The 19,892-nt window shown below is 45.6% G+C and overlaps 1 protein-coding gene across 1 annotated transcript in view; it reads right to left on the bottom strand.

The window, feature by feature from the left end:
- The window catches only part of cnksr3 (cnksr family member 3), a 48,693-nt gene extending 28,801 nt beyond the window's left edge, over positions 1 to 19,892 (bottom strand). The window contains exons 1-4 of the mRNA XM_031847108.1: positions 19,691 to 19,892; positions 5,928 to 6,091; positions 1,942 to 2,144; positions 644 to 731 (exon numbers count right to left, since the gene is read on the bottom strand). Coding sequence (XP_031702968.1) covers positions 644 to 731; positions 1,942 to 2,144; positions 5,928 to 6,091; positions 19,691 to 19,742 — 507 coding nt within the window. The 5' untranslated portion in view covers positions 19,743 to 19,892. The remainder of the gene's footprint in view (positions 1 to 643; positions 732 to 1,941; positions 2,145 to 5,927; positions 6,092 to 19,690) is intronic.

The following is a 19,892-nucleotide window of genomic DNA, read 5'->3' as shown; positions in this document are numbered from 1 at the left end:
TTGTTTAAGACATATGACCAACCACTTCTGGTTGTATGAAAAACGACCGAAGTCGACACCCAATTGTATCGTGATGCAATGCTAGAGCATTGCTACGCAGTAAGTTGTGAGACGTATCGGATGTATGCTCCGTGAGATGGAGCAGCTCCTCATCCCTGCACTAAACCAACACACACACACACACACACACGAAGCGCTTTCAGACAGTTTGGTGTCCCGCTGCGAGCGTCTTGGAGGAGCAGAAACAGGAACCACATGGCTGAAAGTGTACGGCAGCCTGGGGAATGTTGGCGGCCGCCTTTTAAAAGAGTGCCAGTGGGTTTTAGGCAACTGAAAACACAAAAGCGACGGTTACCATTAAAACGTCCCCGCACTAAAGGGGGTCTCCTCATTAGCCAGCGTGAGGAGGAAAAGAGCCCAAGAAAAACATCAGCATTTGCAATAATGTGCTCAGACTGCTGGCTTCAGGCTCGTGTCATGGCTGCCAGACCACATTTCCCATAACTCTCTCTTCTCCAACACTTTGTCTTGCATGTCTGTGCCCCTGGGCCGGTATGTGCTCGGTGGAAAAACCTATTGTGTGTGTGTGTGTTTCCCAGGGGCTAGCTAGCGAGTGTGCTGTTGAGCTAACTAGCGTGCAGACCTGTTGAACTGTGGTGGTGAGCTCCAGGCACAGCTGAATGATCTTGTTCTTGGTGGCTGTGAAGTCACTGATCCCCGTAAGAGGCGTCCTGCAAGCAGACAAAGAACGTAAAGGAGAACATTAGGAGCCAGCGACGGACTGCAGAGTTGGGTTGAGAGTTAGTCATTCACATGGCCGAATAGTTTTAAAATCGGAGCATCTGACACCAACGTTTGATGCTTATCGCAACACTCAGTGGTCACTTTAATACGCACACCTGTACGAGCTCATCCATGAATTCTATCTTCACAGAGATCATAATGTTCATTTAACTAAATGTGTATTAGTGAGGCTGTAGTCTGCATGGGGGTGTTGAAGTGAGCTGGATTATACTGAGAGGTGTTTCTAATATTGTACCCGCCCCGTTGCATGAGAGAAGAAGAATATTGGAAACACATTTCAAAATGCAGTTCTGTGTACATCACCACAACTTACTATGACTTCAGTAATAAACATCACATAGTTGAATTAACACATTTCGGAAAGTTTGAACAAAAAATAGCCATCATAAGCTTCATTAAGAAAGAAAATGTAGCAGAGCTGTTGTACTGGATTGCATCTAATTGTATTGGTGTACCAAATAAAGTGGCCATGGAGCGTATATGTCTCAAGTGACTTACTGTGGAATCAGCTATAAGCTACTAACACTGTACTTTATAGACTGAGTGAACCTTGCTCTGGTTGCTGGGCTTAGGTGAATTGCTACAGACTGTATCTCTTTCCCATTGACTCCATCTAAAACATATGCGTATGAATCACATCAGGACCCAACCCTCACTGCAGTCCTTCAAGTATGTCTGCTCATTTCAAACTAAAAATATGTATAAATGTGAACTACACGGACGTCACTTTAGCACACCTTGCTCTCATCTATATCACGACCTCATCTTACCTTCTTTATGCCACAAAAAAACAGAAGCTTTGTTTCAGCCAGCGAACACTTAATCCTGGCGTCCTGCTTAGCATGCTCTGCCTTTATGGTGTGATGCGGAGCAGGTCGCCAGGAGAGCACAGGGGAGCCTGCCAGCTCCGTACTTAAAGCACACAGCTGTAAAGCATTTCTGCTTTACAGCTGTGTGTAGTGGTAACTTGGCCAACTGCATGGACATGTGCAATGGCTGTTGCTAACTTTCTGAAAATGTCCTTTTATGCCAAAAGATAAATGCCTGTATCTCCTCGTAGCAGTCAAATGGCAGCCCTTCTGATTTCTGATATCTGGCCTGCACAAGCAGGTGGTGGCTAAAAAAAATAAATGTTACCTGTCGAGCCAAGCCAGGAGGCTCTTTGCAGCGCCGATCAGCTCGACCACAGAGGTGAGGAAGTCGTTGGGCGGCTTGCGTGACATGCTGCCCTCGTACACGGGGCTTTTTCTGCGGTCAGACGTGGCCATGTGTAGACTGTTGGTGGCGGCTCTCATCCTCACAACCAGATTCTTCAAGTTGTCTGTCTCCACCCCATAGTTCTGAAACGGGAAGTCAACACACCATTTTAACAAACTAAAATGGAATGAGCACGCACTCACGATTGAAGCCGAAATTATATCCATTTCCAATTAAACTCCGGATCAAAGCAACCAACCCCTCTGCACAGTTCTAGACCTGGGAGGTACTCGTTTTATTTGACAACAGTGGAGTACTATTCCCAGGAAAACGTGTTCTTTCCTGTACAATGCAGAGCTGTAATCATTTCTTTGACATATTGGTCTGTGAGAACAGATCCTCCCCCCCCCAGTCTCCAGGATTGTTGTGGGGCGTGCAGCGAGTGTGTGCACATGCAATCACCTGATTCCTACCAAGCGGGGCAAAGTTTGCATTCTTGAGCCTTTGGCTGTTTCCTGCTTCTGCATTCCTCCAATTTATAGATTATTCAGATGCACAAAGCAGCAGAGGTATGTGTCTGCAAGGGTCACTGAGCACACCACTGACCCAGCTACGTAGCAGCTCAGCTACTGCCCTGTGTGTGTGTGTGTGTCTGAGACTGAGCATTAGCACTTGTCAAATATTTGGAAGCCCTTGTTTTAAAGTGTTTGCAATGTTTTGACTGAATAAATGGGTTTGGGACTAATGTGTTGGTTAAAAGCTAAGCAAAGAAAGGGCAGCCCGGCTGCTGTCCTGGTAAATATCAGCTTACACGGTGTTGCATCGCTGCAGGCAATGCTGCCGTGTGTGTGATGTGCCAGGAGCTAAATACGCTTAGCAAGTAGTAAAACAACACGTGTCTGGGGAAACAGCGAAGGAGATTTGCAAGTGCTTAGTGTGGCACTGCCTCTATCCAACATCAGCTCAAAAAAAATATACAAATCCACTCAGTCAGTGCTCAAGGAATCACTGGACTAGTCGAACAGTAGCTGTAGGCTTTCTTGCTCGTGGCACACTTGACATGAAATGGATTAAAACATCATTAAAGATAAGCAAACATTCTCAGGGAATATATACGGGGAAAAAAGAGAAAATAAACCATGTGATGGTCGAGTCCTCCACACAGTAGAAGTGGAACTGTGGCACGGAGGCAGTGCAAGTGTTTTCCAGATCAAACGTCTCTCCTGGCTTTTTCATTAGCAGGCTAATCACACAGTCGCAGCAGTTCTAACTGGCCCACAGATGTCCAGCGAGCTTTTGTCCCACACTGCCGGCTGAGCGAAAAACCACGTCCGAGCACAAATATGAGGTTCCAGTCAAATGCAATTTTTCATTCTCAAAACAGCATTTCAAGCCAGATTTTTCCTTCTTTCAGAGCCTTTTTATAGACATTCGTTTAATCTAGAACCAAGATGGCAGAGGCTGTTTTTGTGTAGGTTCTAGTTGGGGCTCTTTGAAGGGACTATATACTTGTATAAGTGTCCTCTGGAGAACGGCTATCACAACACAGCACTTCCTGCCCACGCCACAGGCATCACATGGATCTGACTCGACCATAAAAGAGAGAAATGTATGTACCGTAGAACGAGAGTTTGGGCATGCGTGTGTCTGTTGCTACAATGTGCCATCTAAGGTTAAGCGTTATATTATAAGTCGGGACAGATCACCCCTAGGCATCGGTAAAATACATTTACAGTGGCTCTGTGGCTCACGGAGCCAGATGATCTGTCATATACTGTATGCTGGAGACTGTTAATGTGTGTGTGTGAATATCGTGTGGTGCAGCAGGTCTGTGTGTGGGTCGCTGGGCTCCGAGAACAAATGAAGAAGTGTTGGGTTTCAACACTGACTCTGCAAAAGACATCATGTCTCAGAGAAGTCCAGTACAATTAATTGAAATGTTCTCTCTTTGTCCCCAGACAGCAGTTTGCTCTCGATAGCTTTTGGATAGAAGAGAAGCATGAGTATGGATGTTTCCTTCAGGTATGTGGGGGTAGTGCGTTAGGCCATTGGTCATCGTGATATAGGGTTGAAACTGCTGAAAGGACAGCTCAGGTACCTGATATATAAAAGGTTAAAAACTGTACAATGTGTGCACATGCTTCAATGTTTAAAATTCAAGGGCGAAGCCAAGTAGCAAAGTGTCACAAAAGACGAATGTGACTGCAGTGACAGGAGGAGTCTGACCTGACAGTCAACAAAAAGAGAGAAGAGGGGGGGGCTTGTGGGGGGGTGTCAGGTGATGGTGGCCTCTGTTCCTGTTGGTAGCAGTGACCTTGCCTCAGTTAAAGCTAATTGAATCGGGGGGCCTCACTTCCTCCCACGGGGGCCTGTGGCAGGCCAAGGCCTCCTTCTTAATAAGGAAACCCCTAAAGGACAAAAAACATTTAGCCAGACCGCTTCAGTGGGAGGTGAAAGGCTGCCGAGAGTCCAGCATTCCTGGCCTTAAGTTGAATCGCATAAGACTATCAAGTGCATACAAACACACGCAGACACTGTATTACTAACTAACAGTACATTTTAAAGGGGAGACTAAAGTTCACATGCAAGGTAAAGGGGGGTTTACTTAAAATAACAAAACCATGCTGAGGAAGCACTTTATTTATGAAGCCGCTCAAGAGGAAAATGATTTGAGATTTCATTGCCATGATGTCAAGGTTCTAGGGGTGAACAGAAATCTGGGCCTGATTACCGTGATGGTAAAAGAGGTTGTGGACCACCGGATGTACCATATGGTACATATTCTATGATGAGTAAATCTATCAGAACAAAATAAAAGGCACCCATGTACTGTATGAGCCAAGTGCTTCCAGGTGTGCGCCTCCAGTAACCACAGGTAGAGGAGATTCTGTTAACGGGTAGAGGACGGGTTGGGTTTTCTGGGTTCATGGGATCCAAACCTGGTGGACCTACAGCTTTGCAAGATGCAGCCTCATGTAGGAGAGAGAGCATTTCCAAGTTTCCTCAGTATAAAAACAACCATGCCCCAAACGATTAATGTAAAGCATTTTTTAAGAGAGCGTAAAGGCAGAAAACGCTGAACACAGATCAAAACGCAGGGGACCACAATCTGGGGCTTTTATGGCACAGGAAGTGATAAAACTCCAAATCGAACCCATCTGCTGGAAAAGCCGCTTCTCTTTCAGTTGGAGCATGGACGGTTTTCAGCCCTCTTTTCGTGCTCACCAGTTGAAAGCAGACATATTTTTGTTGGCAGTTCTTCTGGGAGCTCTGATGGCAGACAAAAGGGTCAGCTGATTCGCTCCCAGAGTGACTAACAAGAGCCAAACGGGGGATCTATAACAAAGATGGCTCAGGTAGTAAGAACGACCTGTCTGACGAGACCAAAAAGCAAATACACCTTTGCGTTTTTATGTATTTAGTGTGTGAAGGAGACTTAGTAGGTGGAGGGTTCTTATCTATCAAAGAGATCAAACTGTCACTCGTTGCGACACGATTACCATCAACTGCCTCTGTAACCTCACACAGTTTCTAACGGCCAAAATCGAGCCCAGGGCCTCTTTGACCCGGTCTCTCCTCTTGTTGAGTGACACTGCTGTCCCCCCCACGTCCTCGGGCTGCTTCGTGTGTTGTGGTGCCTCCACACCCTGCTGAGCTGTGTGGGAAATTATGAGCCTTTCTGCATTGCTGGTTCCTTTAGCTGCCGAACCAGAAACTACAGGCTGGAGTTTTGTTTTTTTTGGTGAGTGCGGACATTGAGAACGAGGGGAAGGGACAGCGACCGAAAGAGAGCCCCCTGCCTTCCAGAAGATACAGTCACGTCCCACGGTTATGCTTTTACCTGTGATATCCCTGCTACTGTATTCTGGATACACGTCACATTCGCCACAAACACACACACACATGCACAGCGGAGGTCTACTGACCAGAGCGCAGAGCAGATCGACGGCCTCCAGCACCAGTTCTTGGTGTCCAATCCTGGCCACGCCGAGCTCCTCCAGGTCTTGATGCGTGATCTTCAGCAGCTGCTCCCCGCTGATCTTCTCCAGCTCAAAGTTGCTCACATACTGCTGCAGGCTGTCATCCAAACCTGGACAAATGTGACGGAAAAATAGAGGGATTCATTAGACATGCATTTAAAAATACAGAGCGGTCTGCTCTTTTAGAAAAAGGTTCTCTGCAACTGTCATTTGCAAAGAGGTCTTTGCCCCAATTCAGACACAAAAGTAGACTTCAGCTCATAAGAAGGACAGAGTAGTTCAGCTAGTGTCCAAATAGTGTGTGTGCGTGTGTGTAGGTACAGTGCACACAGGGAACAGGTGGGACTGCTATCTTTGATAGACAAACACACCACAAACAGAGTAACGGTTGAGACCTTTTTGTCTGTTGGGCTGGTTAAACAATGGATGGCTATATTTGTGAACGTATGGGTGTGTGTGTATGTGGGCGTCCCCTTGCTACTATTTGAAGCACCAACTACAAATGAGCGTTACACTTCCAACTGCTTCGGTCATGGAACATACAAGGATGTGACTCCCGTGAATATAGTGAACAGTAACCGGCTCTTCTGATACTGTAGAATGATGAAACGGTACAGTACACGCCCATAAATAAACTCAAACTTGTGTGTGTGTGTGTGTGTGTAGCTGTAGCAGTCAATGCCATCTTTCTCCCCATCAAAGAGCGCACAGAGAGGGGGCAGCTGCAGATACATGGCCCTGTGCCCTGCTTTTCTGAAAGACACTCACTCTGACCGCACGCACACACACACACGCACACACGCACACACACTATTCTTCAGTGCGAGACAGGGTTTGGCTGATCTATTTTCAGTTTGAGATTCAAGTCACAGAAAGCGCTGCTTTTTTCAGGAACATGCAACTTAAGAGCAGATAGCGGCATCCATGTGAGATGTAGAGCATGTCGTTAAATTAAAGACTCGCTGGGTGTGTTCTGTGGTCACTGAGACAAATTTTGTAGATGGCACCTCATATCTTCACGCCTCGGTGACACTCGGTCTCTATGTGTGTTACAGAGAGTATGCAAAGAAGGCGATACGGTGTGTCTGTCTGTGTGTTCATGGTAGTCAAATGCTGACTACACAAGATATTACATTGCTTGTATCAGAGCACCAGAGTATACATAAAGAGTACACACTATACACACACACTGCGTCAACATGTTATACGCATAACCTGAAAATAACTGTTTTTCACCGATATAAAAGTTATAACCCAATCTATTTTCTAATGCAACACCAAATAATAACAATTTTGTTTTGTTCCGCTGACAACAGAAGCAGATAGAAAAATACAAATTGAGGTTTGGATAAACTTTTATGATAGACGTTAAAGGCCCTGGAAACTTATTTTATCAGCCAGCTTCTCTGAGTGATGAACTCATATCTTCTGTTGGAACCATTTTGGTTATTTCATATTAGAAATGTTTCCTTTTTTTCTCCTGCATTTCTCCATTCCCTTCTCACTCGTAACAACGCTAAGCAAATAAAGAATAGGAGCCGAGTTAGTTGCTTTGTGATTCTTCAACGTTCCGGTACTGCAGCACCTTTGAGACACATTTTTTTGTATAAACTGACATCACAATAACACTACACATCAGAATACGCTGCATTGGGCTCACACTTCCTACATAGGTCTCCCTTCAAGGCCATTCAAATTCCATTACGGCATCAAAGATCCCCTTGTGATAACAGTTTCGATCCTAAAGAAAATATCTGCGAGAGCTCAGGTCACCTCCACTGAATCAAAGGGGAAATTCCATCATGGCTTGTTAACCATTAGCCTCCACGAGTCAAGTCCAGTTAGGCTCGCTGGATTGTTCTCATTCCTTGGCATGCTAATTCAGAAGCGAGGCTTCGGAGAATTTTAGGCTTAACCCCTGACTGGCCAACAGCAAGGGGATCGTCTTCACATAGTAAAAGACTTAAAAGGACTGAACTGGCCTGAACCCACAACAGCACCAACACAAACACTGGGCCAGTCTCTTAATGCCATCAGATAAAAATAAGGACTTGGATCCAGAGGGAGAGGGGTTCTCCTCTCTGCTGTGTTAAAAAGGCGTATCCTGTGAAAGGGCGCCACTCTCCTAACCAACCAGAATAACACAATATCACCCAGACGGACTAGATATGTGAAAACAGTCTGGGAAGAAACTGCGGGATGAAAGAATCTTCACCCGCTAATTGATGAATGGCCCATCCTTTTCCTCTGAGCTGTTTTCACTTTCATTCATTCATTGGTGAGCGTTTTCCTCCCACACTTCCTTTCCCTGATCCTAGACGTCTGACTTCAGAGAGTTTAGAAATTCCAGGTCACTCAAGGGTCCAGACTGATCTGCATTAGCTTTGAATTGGAACAATTGTAAGTGTGTTTACGTGCATTGGTGAATGAGACCTACGCCACTTTAAAAGTACCAGGGATTGAGGATCGGGATAATTATGTTCCGCAGAGAAAACGTATTACTCCCCCACTGAATTCAGGGGCCGTAAGAAGAAGGTAGCACAGCAATCTTTCCCTCTGGACTCAACCATCGACACCTTGTGAATAAAAGAGGGGTGTCCTTACAGTGGGGCTTATAAAATATTTATTAGGCCTGGATCAATGGCAGCTGGGGTGTGTGTGTGTGTGTGAAACTATCAATTTTCATTAAAAGGTAGCGTAACCAGTAAAGGAGATAGAGTGTCACGTCCTTGTGAATTGAGCAAAGAGGGGAGGGGGGGAGGGGGACGACAAGGGAGGACTGTGTGAATGCTTTTCAAAAGCCTGCGCAGGATGAAACGCTTTTTGAGGAGTTTTATGGCCTCTGTGAACCACTTGGCAAATTTCCTCAAACCAGAGCAAGTGGGTGTGACTGTAGCAGAGGCACAGACACACAGCGTCAATGTCAAATTCACCCGCATTGCCAAAAAGCTGGACGAACACCCTCCCCCCCCTGAAAAGTGCAATTTGAAGACATCACAAACTATGATGGAATTTTTCAACTACACTCTGAATACAAATTCTATTAAAAATGGTCCGACAGTAGCATTGTACACGACAAACCTGTTGTAATTTAATGCAATCAAATGGATTATAGTACCAGTTTCACATGGTTAAAAAAAAGACCTTCCCTGCATGATGAACAAGGGGGCATCTGAACGAAATCTGTCAAAATCTGTGAGTGATAAACAAACAGAAAGGGAGGTGACTGGCAGATGCCAGTATGTTTGTCTCAGTGGGGCACCTGCTGTTCACTGTGGGGTAGTTCTTACCACCCACCAGCTCCCATTCAGTAAACAGTGATTATGAGAAGAACAGGTTATCAACGCAAGTGTCAGGGTATAAATGGACACTCGTGCGCACACACACACACACACACACACACACACACACACACACACACACACACACACACACACACACACACACACACACACACACACACACACACACACACACACACACACACACACACACACACACACACACACACACACTTCTGAGCAGCTGGGAAAGCAAGAACCCCAGAAACTCCAGTCTGGATGCAACAAGTGCAACCAGACCTTGTTGGAGGCCTTGTAGCTCTGCAGCCTACTTAAAGGCTGCGTAAGCACACATTTCTGGCAATGTCAACAACAGAACCCTTCCGCTTGCAAATGGCTGGGCTATTCTTGTCACAATCTCGACATTTGCCATCTGTACAGAAGTACAAAGACAGCAGATTGTGTTTATCGTGGCCAAGTACATGTGAGCGAAGGACCCACTGCGTTTGTGTGATCAGAACGGGTTTGTACATGTAGTCTCACAGGAAGTCCAGTGTTCTGTCTGATCTATGATCAATTTTGATCAACAATGCTTTCAATGCAGCTTTTAGTGGCCAACTTTTGGTTCTCAGGGGTTTGATTACACCAGCAAAGAGCGAACAGTCTTTCACCTCCGACAGAAAGAACGAAACAAGCACCCTCCTCTTCACCTCCCCCATCTTTCAACCCCTCCCTGTGCTCCCAGTGGGAGACGTAGCCACCCTGTAACACACACACACACAGTGTAGAATAGCAAAGCCACTGTAATGCTGCCGTCTTTATTCGTCAGCACGGCCTCTGAACCTGCTGGGAACGGTCAGGAATTTGACTCATTGTTCTCTGCTGAGCAGCTCCATTGTGGGAATTCACAGCACCCTGGCACAATGGTCTCTGGCCGGACCAGGCCGTGCTGTAATTAGAAAGAAAGAAAGAGCTCCTCTCGGCGACTGCTAAGCTATCCCCTAATGCATGACTTCACAGGACAACAAAGCCTGTCTCCACACACACACACACACACACACACACACACACACACACACACACACGGCTGGCCCTTCGAATGGGAGCTGGGAATAGGAGTTACACAATGGTGCTCTACATCTCTCCATCAAGCATGTTGTGTCCTCATCTGAGAGCAGTTTCATAGAATGTCACAGCTTTCTAGGAGACTCGTCACTAAAGTCCGTTCGGAGGCGAATCATCTTGTTTTATGGTTGCTTTGAATAAGTCGTTTCCCTGACAAAGAGGAGCGTTATTGTGTCATGTTTCCAGATACTGGCTCTTCTTTCCAAGATATTCCTGCAGCAGCTGAAACTGCAATAGTTTTGAACACAGAATGAATATCTCTGACAGCTTAAACTGGCTATGAACCTGTGCGACCCGTGCTTTAATCTTACCATCGCTTCTTCTGGCTAACAAAAGGGTGTTTCACTTCATGTACCCCTAATCTTAAAAACAGACAACTACAAAATGGCTGTGATGTGTCCAGAGCGAGCTCGCTAAGTGAGAAAAAGCAGCTGAGGTTAGTCGCTGCACGGGCAGACAAAAGCAGCTCTGTCTCTTACGGGGTGATGGACAATGACTGATGAGAGAGGGGGGGTCAAAGTTGGCGGGGCTGTCTACTATGAGCACTAGCCCCTGGGCTCGGTCAATCTTCAACTCCAACAGCACACGGCCCCAGTCACATTGCTGGTAACTTTAAGTTTAAGCAGGCTATGGGGGGGAGGAGGGGGTGGACAGCTTGGTTAATATTGACTGGAGCGAGAGGAGAGATGATGTCTGGAGGTAAAGCAGAGCAGTGCATTTTCCAGAGCAAGGCTAGCCGTTTCCATCCGTTTCCAGTCTTTGTGCTAAGCTAACTAACTCCTTTAATGACGGTTCTGTTCCATTAAGCCAGGTGATGCGTTAAGCCATGCCAATGAGCCAGCAGGCACAGGGCCGTGTATACACAGGTATAATTTATATCCTTAATTAGGGCTGCAATACAGTTTGCTGTTCACTAATTAAGGATATTAATTACACCTGTGCTCCCCCTGCTATGTCAATGCCAATATGCTGTACAACATTACATTGTATTGTCTTCAAGTAGTTGGTACATCAGCGCGGGAATATTCAAAGACAGGTTTGTTCGACTGTTTACATGCAGTTTTTTTCTGCTAAAGTGTAGGACAACGACCTCTCAGGCCAACAAAAACAACACCCATCACTCTGCAGCCAGTCGGCCGCCCGGCCACACTGCAGCTCGTTACCACTAGCATTAACACTCACTAAAGAAAGCAACAAAGACCTCAAACATGACTCAAACACCCCCCTCCCTCCCTCCTTCCTCCTCCCTCCTCCTCCTCTCAGTCCTGGTAGTCCACCCACCACAATCTCTCGTCTTTTCCTTGGCCCCTCCAACATTCATATTGTTGTGGTTCCCCTGTTGACATGTATCCCAAGATAGTCGCAGTGTTTGTGTCTTGAAGGTGCACAATGCAATGGAGACCGTCACTTTTGGAATTTGGGAATAGTCTTGTCCTTTTAAATCACAATAGGTGTTACGTCAATAAGGACACTCACTCCGTGTGGCCTGAGAGTCACAACTGAAATGGGATGTTGCATAACAGACTGCGCTGTTTTATGTGTCAACAGGATTTCTAAGACACTCACTTTGCTACAGCCTACACATTATTTTCCCAAAGACAAAACTATAATTAAAGACTGTTTGCTCTTTACAAACAGATGGAGATGGAAGGAAAGAGGCAAAAAGCGGGGGAACAAAAGACAGAAAAAGACAAGGAAAGACCAAAACAGAAAATGACCACTTTGACCCCATAAAAGTTAACCGTTGATCCAAAGTCAAAGCCAATGAGACACAAACAGGTCATAGGGGAAAAAAAGCTCAGTTTGGTGCTTTCATCCCATCGCATGTACGGTGTATGATCAGGGTGGCCCTACACACTGATTACAGAGCAATTTACCAGCACCATAATAGCTGCCTATGGAAACCACAATTAAGATGAACAAGGTTTTGGGAAGGAAATGTGCCCCACTAATTTAGTTTGCCATGGGAATGGTGTGCTAGCACTCAGGCTAACACTGCATGTGGGCACATTTTCTTCCAGAGCCAAACTTTGCATCCATTGTGCTATTATGTTGTAGGACAATGCTTTTATGAAACGGAAAGATATGACAGACAGAAGCAAGCTGTTAATTAGACTAAAGATAACCACATGAGCCACAGGGGCGATATGAAGCTGAGTGCAGCTCAATTCCTAATGTGGATCCCCACAAGCAACTTTGGATAAGAACCGCTAATTGCTATTAATCTCCCAGAGGGTAAATGCCCCCCCCCCCCTCTCGAATCTTGTTAAAAAGCCTGACTAAAAAAGTAGAAAGAAAAAGATTCCACTGCCAAGTCAAGCAGGGGATTTACTCGATCACAACCGACAGCGGGTCCATATCTGACCCTGGCACAGTGGAGGTCCCCTTCTCAGCTGTCCCTGTCCCCAGGCTAAACCCAGCAGGAGCGCTTCACTGTGGCAGCGCAAAGTTCTTCTAGTGGTCACAATTGTCGCCAACAAAGAGCTGAAGCATTGGCTGGAGATGTAATTAAAGTTACGTTCTCTATAGTGATGAGGGAAGCGGTTCCGGGGGGGAATGGGGAACTGGGGTTTGAGGAAGTTGTAGGAGGCTGAAGTGGAGAGAGGGAGAGGAGGAAGAGGAGAGGAGAATGTGACCGCAATCCAAGGATCTATTGCTGGCTTGTGTCCAGGTCAGGGGAGGAAGAGCCTCATTAGTTCATCTATCCTCTCCGCAGAAGATCAACAAAAACAATAAAGTGCACACGCCTCGCAAAAAGACTCTTACGCTGAACACAAATCGACAAAGTCAGCTTTCCCACGAAAATTCCTAATGACTCATAATACGACAGAGAGGAGCAGATATGATGTACACTTGAAAGACTTATGCAACGTAAGACATCACTATGCGGCCTACGGGCCTTTGCCAGCTCATCTCGTTCTCCCTGCTGCGAGGGGGGGGGGTGAGTCATCTTCAAAGAAAGGTAGTGATGACGAGAGCTTGTCACGGGGCGCCTGTGACGCAGCCATCGAGAACACACATTCACACAATGCAGGTCGGGCTATGGTTACTGGACAGACTCAGGTGTTTTAAGACGTGTCCTTACATTTGGTTTTGATGCTCTAAAACCAACGATGGATTCTCCATGAACACACACGCACTCTCTCTCTCTCTCTCATGCTAATCTCTCTCACCACAAAAAAAAAAACAAAACACACACCGCCCAGTTCCAGGTGAGGACCTGTTGTGGGTCTCCCTCACTGCCGTGACATGTTAAGAAAGGGACAGTCGTGTTCCTATAAATGATAAATGTGCTGTTGACATACAAACAGATGGAAGGGCAGGTGAGAGGCTTTCCCCAGGTGTCTACACAAGCGGAAACAAAAAGGACGGATCAACAGAATCTCCCATCATTGTTTCCTCAGCTCCATTATATTGAAAAACGAGGAGCCACCACTCCCTGCTTAAACAAATCCAAAACCCACATTTTGCTCTACTATCCTACAACCTATTGAATTGATATCAAGGGAACTAAATTGTTTTTTCTGAAACTTTCTAACTTTCAGCCTTAAGTCAAGATCAGCTGAGATATGATATAAGATTTGTGAAGTTCCAGCCTCTGGCAAACACAGAGGATTTTAGAGTTCAGTGGGTTGACAGAGTCCACTTTGACAAAGCACAACAGGGGGGGATCTGTCACGGCTGACCTGTCTTCTTATAAGTTACCTGCATGTTAGACGCTCTGCCTGTAGGGAGAGAATAAAGGAATAAACAACATGTGTTTTTCTTGAAGAGTGAGCTGTGATGGGGGAAGTTCAGAAGAAGTTGGATGAAAAGTGAAAGAGATCCTGTGGAAAGTAAAAAAGGCTTCACTGCTATTCATTTGTGGAGTTTTCTGTGGACTCCCTTGGTGACTTTTCAACCATGGCAAAATGACAACAGAAGCTTGGCACAGTTCTTTCCCCGTATCAGCGTAATAGAGTTATATGCGCCTTTGTGTGCCGTAGACCTGCAAGGAAAACCACCTGTAAAAATAAACACAAAGAAAGTATGGGGCTTCCCTCTAATCATCCAGGTGTTTTGTTCGTTTCATGGTTAAAACAAATTTCATCCATTCAGGGTGCCATGCTGCTAGTGGGCCTCGGGGCTCATCAATGCACCGGCGATGCTGTGGAAACACAGATTAACCCAATACAGCTGCCTCATCTATCAGCGGTCTCTAACGTAACAAATAAACAAGAGAGGTGACGGACTCGGAGACTCGGCATAGCAAGTGAAAACACAAGCACGGAGACCGACAACCAGAACAGCCTCCATGCAAATACGTATTTCATTCCAACGCAATGTAATAATGCAAATATAAACACTGAGTGAAAAACGAAAGCCAGTGGATTATCTTTAAGTTTTCTCAAAAGGTTGTATTTCCCACAGGGACGGCAGTTTTAAACGGTGTGAATAGCGAGACAGGAATTCAGTCGGTCTCTGCAAGAGGACCGGGAAAACATGGACTAGTCTGAACATGTTCTGAACAAGCTTTGATCTGGCATCTGCCCAAGTGCCTGGCTCAACCCAAAAAGTGGGTAAGAGTTCATAAAAAGCTACACATCACTTCATAATCATAATGACATTACACTCCCATCGCAGTGTAAGCTGGTGGCAGGATGAAAGAGCTTTGTGTGTATTTGGTCAGCGAGGGCGGGGGGGGACCATCAACTCGACCGCGTTCGGCATTTTAAATCCGTTAAAAGCAACTGGTGGCCCCGGACGACACAAAGGACATGTGTGACCTGTTTTGACTGCTCATTCGCAGAGCTGCTGGTTTGGTTTGGTAGGGGTTGACTGCATTCCTCTTATGTCCTGTGGTTACTTGAGCATAACTGCATTAGCGGTGCTTTGATAGCAACACCAACACAGCCATTCACTTGACTTTTCCTTCTCTACGGGAGTTTAAATCACCATACAAGCACAGATCTGGTGCGGGAGCAAGTGGAGAGTTTATTTAAATCACATGACTGTGAAAGTGAAGCTCATGACACGCAATAAACCAGTTAGTCTGGGCAGGCTCACAAGAGGTCAGTCAGCATGTAACCCGTATTTGCACTTGCACCCGCCGTGCCACCTCAGGTTGGAGCTTTTATTTCCTGTGGCTTAAGCAAGAGCAGGGGCCAAGTAGCTTGCAGGTCCGGCTAAGCTGAGATCATCTTGAGAGATTTGCAATGCACATTTTAGATTTGAATAAAAAGCAAACTGGTCTAGCCCCATGGTTGGCAGGCAAACAAGGTGACACTCGGTCTCCCTTTTCCTGACAACCGAGCATGGATATGCATGCAAATGCAAACTGCTTTTGGTTTACTGATGACAAATCATCACCCCTGTTAAAGGTATGTACACATGATGAGGGATCATGACCGCGTGCTGCCCGAACACAACAGCAATGCCGAACACAGCGCCTTGAAGGACAACTCTCAATCACCGTACGAAAACCTTTTGATTGATTAAAACACAGACCCTTGTTTTGTCTTTGTCTCCTCGTTGCGAGATTAGAACAGTGACATTAACTGTTGATGATTTCTCCAAAAGTCCCCATATGATAGAGCTCCTGGGGCTATAAGGCTGGGACACCGGGCCGTGTGAGAAACGGGCCGACAGGAACGAAACCACAGCAATCCCTTTCAGTCTCCTCTCCCCGGGGGGGAATCCTCTTACAGCACTTCCCCTGAACTCTGAAGGCCATTTTCTATGCAAAGGTAACATGGTTATCTGCCCATCAATGGAACACAATAGGTACATTCTAAAAAGCTGAATGGCTCGACGACTGGAAACTCGTAAAATGACAAAGACAGGAGTTTTAACTAAAAGGGATATCAAAAGGAAGATTGACTTTCAAATGAATACATTGTTTCAGTTTGTTACTTCCTTATACGTGAGGCCACCTGAAGGGGCACATACAGATTTACGCTGCTCTTAAATGCATATACACACACAGCCTACAGAGTAAAGGGTTGCTAAAACGGATTAATGATGCCTTTGGAGGCCATCCAAACACAAAACCTCACTTGTCCGATAGAGCCGGCACATAAAGAGAGGCGGTGGATGCCTTAATAAGGGTGAGGTGTCTGCAGAACGTCTGTTCACGCTCCTGTTTAGGAAGTCTCCACTTTAGCCAGATAAGGATCATGAGCCATCATTGCCCACACCTCCGCTATCATCTCTATAGATAAGGCTGCTGAAGGTACCCATCAGTGGAATCACTCGGCATGTGCGGACTCAAAACACTGTGCTGTTATTTTCTGAAGCACACACACACACTTGGTCAAAAGACAAAAGCGCATTCAGTGCGTTTGCCACCTCTCTGACAAGCTAATTGCCTCCTCGGCACTTTGGTGCTACTCGAGAGGCAGGATGCAGCAGCAACAACACAGGGACATGCTACTACTCTTTAAAAGTTTCCATACACATCAAACACGCTTTATGACGTGGTGAAGGAACACGTGTTCAGCCTGCATCTGGCCATTCATAATCAAACTTCTGGTTATGGGCAACGTACACACACACACACACACACACACACACACACACACACACACACACACACAAGCTGCTGAGAGCAGGGCATGAGAACAGGGGGGCGAGATACGTAGATGTGGACCACTAGATCAACGGGACTTCAATGACTTCTTGCTCAAAATAAACCCATCACGTGCTTAATCCATGTCCAAAAACAGGGCTTTGAAATTTGATTGGCCGTAAGTATAGAAAATGCTGGAGGATATCCAGCTTGTACTGAACTGCAGAGTCTGGACTTGTTAAAGAAGTGGATAAAAGCCACTCTGTCAGACAGTAGTTGTGCAGATTTGCACGTTTGGAATGCCTCGTTTGAACTTGGCAGTCATACTCTCGATAACTACAAGGGGCACAAGTGGGGAGGGAAAAAAGAGAGAAAGTATTCATCTTATTTAGGGCTAAATATTCCCCCAACAGTGCCAGCCACTCTCAGCCGAGGCACTGCCAATGAATGGCATGTGGATTCAGCACTATATTTGGAAAATGACTAGCAGCACATGACTTCACTTTTGAATTTGTGGACATGTGCATGTGGGTCACTGTATTAATGTTACTGTAGATAGTTCTTCATTACCATTATTGAATTTTTTAAAGTGTCACACAAACCCAAAATGTAATAATTTACTGATTTAAAAAAGCACCCCCCCAGGGCTAAGTAGTCCCATACATGACATGTGGAATACCCATCACACAACACCACAGGTCCAGCTGGAAGATCAGAGCTTGTGGTAAAGGAAGTGTGCTTCAGGGAAACTCCAGTCCCCCAAAACAAAAAACAACAGTGTTTAAAATGAAGGAACCAAACGCCCTTTCGCTGGGAATATACAACGACCAAGCGCTGCTTGATCTCCTCTAACAATGCAAGTGATTAACAACAGCCTCAATACACAAAAAACAGTCCCTGTCCTACTGAGGAAAACAAGCTGGGGTGAGAGTGAAGGTCTTCTTCATACATTGCTGTCTGGAACATTTCAATTTGACTTCTTTCACGCGGGCTCAACCAGCTCTGGAAACAACATGAATTACACAAGTTGTTTCATTCAGTCAAACATCATCGGTGATTACATGCTGTACAGTGGCCACTGAGGACAATACAACCCTGTTGAGGACTAATAATATATAAGATATGAAGTCTTAAAAACGTTCATTTAGACTTGACTGACCCGAGCAGACCAATCGGTGATCTGTGGATTGGTTTTAAATGATGACAACTAGCAGCGCTGTAGTTTGATTATTAGTTGAGAGCTCTATTTGTGTTGTGGCTCTGACGGCTTAGAGGCAGATCCTTCGGATTTCTCGCAAAGTAATTGTAGTCTACACCCACAAACAAGGCCTCTAACTGAAGCAAAAGGCTGTTTGGCCTTGCTAGACCACAACGGGGAAAGTTAGATTTCGGGGATGACTTTGCAAGGCTGCATCTTCTGCTTTGTTGAGTTCGGAGTGTACAAACAAAGTGGCAGTGAGCACTTTTGATAAAGTGAAGTTCATTACAACCCTGAACAACAATGAGAGAACTACATAATATATCCCCATGCATGGTTTGCGGTCATTAGTTCACTTCTACCGGGTTTGTAGGAATCTGCAAATCCACCGGTTGAAACCTTACGGAGACAAATGCTGAGTCAGATTTGCGGGAGACTGACAGCAATGGAGCCTGACTGACAGCAATGGGGCCAGTGTAGAAAACTAATCCCCCATCCATGCGTGCCCTGGCCCATGCCTAACCCTTCCACGATCCCCTTTAGCTCCCGACTATCGATGAGCACCGGCAGGCATGAGTCAATCAGCAGGTACTGCACCACAACGCCGTCATAGTTCCAAACAATAACAAATCAGAGTTTACCCTGAGATACAAAGTATGGGATTAAAAAAGGGAAGTCCCCTATGATTTGTTTTGGGAAGTTTCCAAATGTCCTAAACTGTAAGCAAAGACGAAGAGCTTCATCCCACTGCTAGCGATATAAACAGCCTATTACTCCTTTTGGCATTAAATACAAACACTCTTCGCTTTTATGGGTTTGGAACGACAGCACTCTCTTGACTACTTCCATCCATACTGCACATACCATTTGGTGTCGCTCACTAGACATACCTCTGCTCTGAATCCAGGTTCAAACAGTACTGATGTAATTGCCATAGTAAGCATTCCTCTGACCATCTGAAACAGGTATGGCTTAATAAAGTCTGAAGAAGAACAAAAAGCACTAAAACAGGTCAAAACAGAGGGATCGATAGAGCTCCAATCATTGTGACTCCTTCAGAGGGAGCAAGACTGCAACACCAGGGCAGTGACTTCTTGAGGGCAACATTAAAGCGAGTACTGGTTACACACCAGGATTACATAATTAAAAACAATGAGTATGAAGAGAGAGTGCATTGGGCTGTGACTGTGTTCACTTTTTTCTCACTAGTTCAATGGAAACCGGTTTTAGAGTAGAGAGGGAAACGACTGCCAGATGAGAGTCTGTGGTCTAAAGTGTTAACGTTACTGACTTCGGGATTTCTCAGACAGATTACACAGCTAGCATGAGTGACATAGCTCAACTTGCTAACATCTGTAAGAGTAAAAGAAAACGCAGTGTCCCATTGTTAATGTATGTTGTGTCACACAGGAGCGGTTTCTACGAAACTAGCGCGAGATAACTGAGCAGCGACTCATATTAGTCGAGACAGAATAGCTTTTAAAAGAGCGTTGTTGTTGTTGTTAAAGGGTTATTTTAAATTTAAATTAACGTTACAAACAAAGTGCTCCAGACTTACCTCTCATCCATTCTACAACTTGCTTTTGCGTCCACTTTGTTATCGGCTCCATGGCTTCTTTAACGCAACAAAAGGTGCCAAAGTTTGGCGACGGGGTTGTACAATTTAAATTAAAAAAAATATATGCTGTCACATTGTCAACAGGTCGGTGCTGCTCGTCTGTTTGTGTTCACCCACTAAACAGCTCCGTATACACGCGCGA

The sequence above is a fragment of the Anarrhichthys ocellatus genome, unplaced genomic scaffold, assembly GCF_004355925.1.
Source record: "Anarrhichthys ocellatus isolate YVR2014 unplaced genomic scaffold, GSC_Weel_1.0 scaffold7, whole genome shotgun sequence".
Lineage (NCBI taxonomy): Eukaryota > Metazoa > Chordata > Actinopteri > Perciformes > Anarhichadidae > Anarrhichthys > Anarrhichthys ocellatus.
This window is presented reverse-complemented; position numbering and strand designations above follow the sequence as displayed.